The sequence below is a fragment of the Myotis yumanensis genome, unplaced genomic scaffold, assembly GCF_028538775.1.
Source record: "Myotis yumanensis isolate MYYU_CA2020_CCGP unplaced genomic scaffold, mMyoYum1.0.hap1 SCAF_17, whole genome shotgun sequence".
NCBI classification, from domain to species: Eukaryota; Metazoa; Chordata; class Mammalia; order Chiroptera; family Vespertilionidae; genus Myotis; species Myotis yumanensis.
Genome location: NW_027223768.1, coordinates 38,208,120 through 38,214,562, shown reverse-complemented (window position 1 = coordinate 38,214,562; position 6,443 = coordinate 38,208,120). Strand labels below are relative to the sequence as shown.

Below are 6,443 nucleotides of genomic sequence, written 5' to 3'. Positions count from 1 at the left end.
GGAGAGACCAAGGTCCGACTAGCTCAGCGTTAGTCAATGTCCAAGCAGTTCATGCCATTGTATGTCTACGGCTGATACCATCTACCTTTCCTAAAAGGCCCTCCACCTGCTGAAATCACTTTTCCAAATGCCTCGTATTTAGGAACCTGATACCTACAAAGCTTGCCTTTTACCAAACGAATAGTGTGACTCAAATCTACCTTACCTGAACCAAGGTACTAACTTACTTGAAGCTCAAACCTGAAAAATACTCTTTACTGATTCAACCCAAAAACTCTGCAATTTACCAAAAAGGGGGAAGGGCAGCCAAGAGCATTTGGAAAATGTTAAATTTTATTATTTAACATTGTTTCACTGTTATAGTTACTGTACAAAAGTCTATTACTAAAGGTCACTTCAGAGTGGTTGCACAATGGCCTGAAATTTTAGCAACACCCATTTTACACAAGCTTTTTTCCCACAGAATTAATCAGACACATCAGGAAAATCATTTCAGCTAAAAATGTTGGTGACGTGGTAGAGATCCTTCTATAAAGTGCAATATTTAGCATAGTAATTAAAAAAGAGAGAGACAGGATTCTTTAAGTCCCAGGATTTAACAAACTTAATAGTTAGCTCCATAGCCTAAGGCAGTGATGGCGAACCTTTTGAGCTCAGCGGGTCAGCATTTTGAAAAACTCTAATGTGCCACTGACTGCCATGACCATCTGCTATCGCTGCACTGTCTTCAGTGTGTCCAGTTCCCTGACAAGGTGAGACTTCAATCCCCAGGCTCTCATCCATTCCCTCAAACAACTGCCTCTGGCCTTTTACCTTATAGGTACTTATCAAGCCAAAAGTGAGATTCTAGTACCTGATGCTGCATATAATTTTCTTGAATGCCTCCAATTCTAACCAACCTCTAGCCATCATCTGAACTTGAGTTAGAGGGACAAGGATTAAGGAGAAACGTGATCAGTATTCTCCTTTACTCTTAGGACACCAAAATGTCTTAAAGTAGACTGAGTAGCTTCATACAGCACAGCACCTGAAGCAAACTTTGCCCACCGGTGTGGCTCAGTGGTTGCGTGTCAACCTATGAACCAGGTCACAGTTCGATTCCCGGTCAGGGCACATGCCTGGGTGGCAGCCTCTATCCCCAGTAGGGGGTGTGTAGAAGGCAGCCGATCAATGATGTTTCTCTTGCTCTCCCACTCCCTTTCTCTCTGAAATCAATAAAAATAGGAAAGAAAAAAAAACATACCAAAACTTTTCTCCAGCATGTCTGTCATAATCCATGGGGAAAGGAGCACACAGTCCCAAGTTTTGAAGGAGAAGAGGGTCTGGAGCGTTCTCTTCCTTGTAGGGGAGAGCGCCATCTCACTGCCCATCAATTCACCCTATACTCAGGTCCGGAGCTGAGTGGTTCTGAATGGCAGTCTAATTTCTAAATCCCAAACCTACCAGTGAATTGGCCCTCCGCCGCTCCTTAGACAATCACCCCGTGTTTGTGCACCTGCGACTAGCCCTACTGATTTTGCTGACCTCTGTCCTCTGCCGGACACCTCCCTACTCGCTGGTTCTCTCCCACAATGCTAACTGGAGTTCCTCCCAGCCTCCTCCTCTTCTCTTTGGCCTCATCAGTGCTCCTCTGGATCATCTCCAAAGGGCCTTCACCCTTGGCTGCCAAAGTGGGCACCAAGAACTTTGTATAGACTCCTTTAGGGAAAGAGAATCTGGGGGAATGCCCCATAGGAGATTTAAGCCCTTCGACAGCTGGAGGTACAAACAAATGTGGCAGTACAGGCAGGAGAAACAAAAAGAAAACATCCCTGTAACATCCATTTGCTCAGGACAGAGTATATAGGAACAGAATAATTACTTGTTAATATCCTGAAAACATCTCACTTCTACCCTTGCTCTCTTAGCTCCCAAGAAAATGAAATACCTTGAGCAGTGTTTCTACTTTGACTCTTTGCGACTGAGACTATGTCTCGTGTAGAAACTCACTGAATTCAGTTACTGGGAGAAGTACCTTCACAGCGTCCCACACTGCCTACTGTAAAGAGCACTTCAGAGCTTGCAAGGTTAGAGCAAGAAAATAATTTTAAATGTAGAAAACAAAAATGGGACATTTATTTATAACTCAATCCCCCCACCCCCCCAAGTTCCAAAACACCAAGCAAGAGGGTAAAGGATTAAATATAAACAGCAAGTTCCACCGGGGCCCTACTTCTCCAAGGCTACATGGTCACATGGAATCTCTGCAGGGAACACCTGGCCAGCAGAGGAACTGTCAGCGTCGCCTCCTGTCTGGACTCCTGCTGCGCCGCCGGCCACCCCTAGGAAAAGGGAAAGGAAGGGTGTTGTTGGGGGTGATGGTGGGGGAGGTCCATCAGAGGGACCTGCAATGTCCTTTCTCTGTTTCGCTCATATTCCCTTCACCGAGGTAGTGTCTGCCCCTCCACCTCACCTCCTCTTGCCCTTGGGTGGACCCCGAACAAAACACCAGTCCACGCTGATCGGCTGTCCCATCAGATCCTGGCCGTTGAGTCCCTCCATCGCCGCCTGGGCCTCCTTGTATGTTTCATACTCAACGAGAGTATACCCCTAGGGCAAGCGAAAGATGGCCATCAAAACCCTGTCCCACCAACTTAAACAACGTGCATCACACATCCCTGCTGTATACCCTACAGGTTCCTCCGCTCCTGTCTCTGCTGCGTCTAACAAACTCCATTTCCAATGTCATTTGATTTCAACTTTGCTCCTGGCCGACCAGCGCGACCGCGGGAGATCTGCCCCCGCTAAGGGTGATGGGGGGAGACAAGGAGGGTAATTCAGTACCTTCAGGTACCCCGTGCGCCTGTCCAGGTTGAGGTGGATGTTTTTAATTTCCCCATACTCTGCGAATTTGTCATGGATGTCTTCCTCCGTGGCTTCCTCGTGGACCCCGGTGACAAAGAGAATCCAGCCTTCAACAGCTGCGGGGAACGCAGGGAGAAAGGGTTGAAGATCCCGGCAGCAGGGTGAGCGCGACTGCAGCCCTCGGCCCTTTCCCGCGGGTTTGCCTTCACGTCCCCAGCTCCCGCAGACACGCCGCCCACAGGTCCGCTACTCACAGCGCTGCGGCCCCGGCTCGTCGCCATCCTGCTCCACGCTGTCGTAATCCTCCCGCATCCGCGCTCGAGAGCCCTCTTCTAGGGAACACACCCGAGATCACCGGAAGGCCCCCTTTCCCGCTGTCCCCCAGGACCCCATTTTCTTCACACTCACCGGACCCAAAGCCGCGGCCCTTCCGCTTCTTCGCCTTTTCTTTCAGTTTGTGGATGCTCTCTGTAACCCCACAAGTGAAAGAATAAGTGCCAAAGGTAACATGTAGAACAACAGCCTCTTCCCCCAGACATTCTGAGCGCGGACCCCACCACTTCCAGTCCCTCCTAGCCCCGCCCCACGCCGCCACCGGGGGCGGGGTCTGCAGGCCCTGCAGCCCGTTGCCCCGCTCCCGCCTCCCCGCCGGGAGGAAGGGGGATGGTTGCCCTATTACGTCCTTCTCTCGCACCTTCCCCGCTTCCCGCAGCCGCCTCCACTGTCCTCACCGTCCCCATCCTCATCCATGGCGAAATCCTCGCCGCCGGCCTCGTGAAGATCCAGCACGTCCGCCATCTTGCCTCCCTGTAACCCGCGTCCGTGCCGCTCAGGATCTAAGCGCTCAGGTTTTAAGCGCCCCCGGGAAGCTGTCGCGGAGGGGAAAGGTCACCAGTCCAGCTGACCAATCAAAAACTTTCTCTAAGTCCCGCCCTAGACGCGGTGTAAATACGCACGCGGGGGCGGGCCTCGTCCGGGAAGAGCCGGAAGTGCCCATGTCGCCATCTTGAGCAGGTCGGAAGCCGGAAGTGCTCTTGTAGTCATCTCCAGCAGGTCGCGAGCTGAAAGCCGCCGCTGGGCGGGGACGCGCCGGCCGCGAATCAATGGCTTCCTCTTATCCGCGGCGACCGAGGAGAAACGCTGCTGGCAGGGGAGCCCAGCACGATTTCTGTAGTGGAGGGTTGCCTTCTCTCACTCATACTAGAAAATGGAAGTTGAGGAAAGTTTTTTTTCTTTCAAAACTTCCAGGCCTTTACCCTGTTCCGAGGAGCAGCAGGATCTGTGATGTGAACATTAAAAAGAAAAAAGTTCGGTCTGCAACGCTGGCTCGTACTGCGCACGAATTTCTCTCTTCAAGAAACTAACAGACCTGGTTGTCTGTGCAGCTCTTTTGGTGAGACAGATACCAACCTTTTTTCTTTTTAAGGCTAATCCGCAACTTCCCCCACCACCTCGGGGGAATTAATAAAAGATCACGGCTTTAAACAAAATAGGGGCTTTAGCTTCTTGGAGGATGTGGCGCGTTTTTCGCTTTTAAAAACCTAGAGGTGAGCCCAGCTGGTGCGGCTCGGCCAACCCATGAACCTTGAGGTCACGGTTGGGTTCAGGGTCCCGCACCTGCCTAGTTGCGGCTCCATCCCCAGTAGGAGGCAGCCGATCAATGATTCTCTCTCATCATAAATGTTCCTCTCTCTCTCTCCCTCTCCCCACCTCTCTCTCTCTCAAATCAATTTAAAAACAACAACAACAAAAAGCTAGGAGTTGAGATCTGGACGGGTAGCTCAGTTGATTAAACTCATATGCCAAGGTTGCGGGTTCATCCGGGCCTGGACACATACAAGAATTAACCAATGAATGCAGAAATAAGTGGAACAACAAGTCGGTTGTTTCTCTGTCTCAAATCAGTATCTTTTTAAAAATGCCTTTAACTAAAATAAACAAAAAAACCTCGGAGTGAGACAAAACCCATATTGTCCCCAAATCCTGGAATCTCGATGTAGGCCTTAAACCAGGGGTGGGCAAATTTTTTGACTCGAGGGCCACAATGGGTTCTTAAACTGGACCGGAGGGCCGGAACAAAAGCATGGATGGAGTGTTTGTGTGAACTAATATAAATTCAAAGTAAACATCATTACATAAAAGGGTACGGTCTTTTTTTTTTTTTTTTTTTAGTTTTATTCATTTCAAACGGGCTGGATCCGGCCCGCGGGCCATAGTTTGCCCACAGCTGCCTTAAACAATAGTGGACTGAAGATTCACTTACTTATTTTTTTCTTATTAATTTTTTAGTCAAACAATTTTGAATGCTTATCTGTGTCTAATACTAGAGGTGATGCTGGCAATACAAGGAAAGATAATTATAGCATCAACAATCACTTTATAATTCCATATAGAAGTGGTCATTGCTATCACAGTGGAACAGGGGTAGGCCAGTCCATGTAAGGGAGGACTTCTGTTTGAACTCGGCCTGTAAGGCTGGGTAGTTTTCCAGGCAAAGCAGGAGACACTAACTGAAACTAGGAGGCACTGATCCATTCTCCACAGTAGGTAGTTTGTCTTTTAAAAAAATCAGTTTGATGTAGTCTCATTTGCTTATTTTTGCCTTTGTTTCCCTTGCCAGAGGAGATATATCAGAAAAAAATATTACTACGGGCATTGTCTGAGATTTTACTGCCTATATTTTCTTCTAGGGTTTTTATGTTTTCTAGTCTAACATTTAAGTCTTTAATCCAGTTTGAGTTTATTCTTCTGTGTGGTGTAGGAAGGTGGTGTAGTTTCACTTTTTTGCACGTATCTGTCCAATTTTCCCAACACCATTTATTCAGACTCTCTTTAGCTCACTGTAGTTTTTGCAATCCTTTGTCAAATATTGACTATAAAGGCGTGGATTTATTTCTGGACTCCATTCTGTTCTGTTGATCTACATGTCTGTATTTATGCCAGTACCATGCTGTTTGATTACTATGGCCTTGTAGTATAGTTTGATATCAGGTAGTATAATTCTGTCAACATTTTTCTTCTCAAGATTGCTGTGGCTACTCATAGTCTTTTATAGTTCCATATAAATTGTTTTGAGTATTTGTTCTAGTTCTGTGAAATATGCCATTGGTATCTTTATAGGAATTGCATTGAATCTATAGATTGCTTTGGGCAGTATGGACATTTTATTAATGTTAATTCTTCCTATCCATGAACATGCTATATGTTCCCACTTATTTGTATCTTCTTCAGTAGTTCCTTCAGTGTGTTATAATTTTCCAAGTACAGGTCTTTTACATCCTTGGTTAAATTTATTCCTAGGTACTTTTTTCTTTTTGAAGCAATTGTAATTGGGCTTGTTTTTCTGCCTTGTGTTCCAAATTGCTCATTTGATCCTCTGTTTCATCTGACCTTCTATTTTTTTCCTTCCAGTATGTACTTTATTTCAGATATTGCATTCTTCATTTCTCACAGGTCATTTTTAATGGTTTCTATGTCCTTTCTCATGCTGTTGAGCATCCTTATGATCATTACTTTGAACTCTAAATCTGATAAATTGCTTGCCTCCATTTCAGTTAGTTCTTCCTCTGGAGAATTCTCTTATTCTTTCACTTGGGGCC

The 6,443-nt window shown here is 46.8% G+C and overlaps 1 protein-coding gene across 2 annotated transcripts; it reads right to left on the bottom strand.

Annotated features, from left to right (window-relative positions):
- Positions 1-313: 313 nt before the first annotated feature.
- On the bottom strand, positions 314-3,705 carry RBM8A (RNA binding motif protein 8A). 2 transcript variants are annotated; one of them, XM_070397117.1, is made up of 6 exons: positions 3,576-3,705; positions 3,253-3,312; positions 3,099-3,176; positions 2,824-2,960; positions 2,453-2,589; positions 314-2,321 (listed from the first exon to the last, which is right to left on the bottom strand). In XM_070397117.1, exons 1-6 carry the CDS (start codon positions 3,640-3,642, stop codon positions 2,276-2,278), a joined length of 525 nt encoding a protein of 174 aa, XP_070253218.1. In that variant the 5' UTR covers positions 3,643-3,705; the 3' UTR covers positions 314-2,275. The 2 variants fall into 2 exon arrangements, with proteins under 2 accessions (XP_070253218.1, XP_070253219.1); XM_070397118.1 differs by having other exon boundaries at positions 3,099-3,173.
- Positions 3,706-6,443: the final 2,738 nt, after the last annotated feature.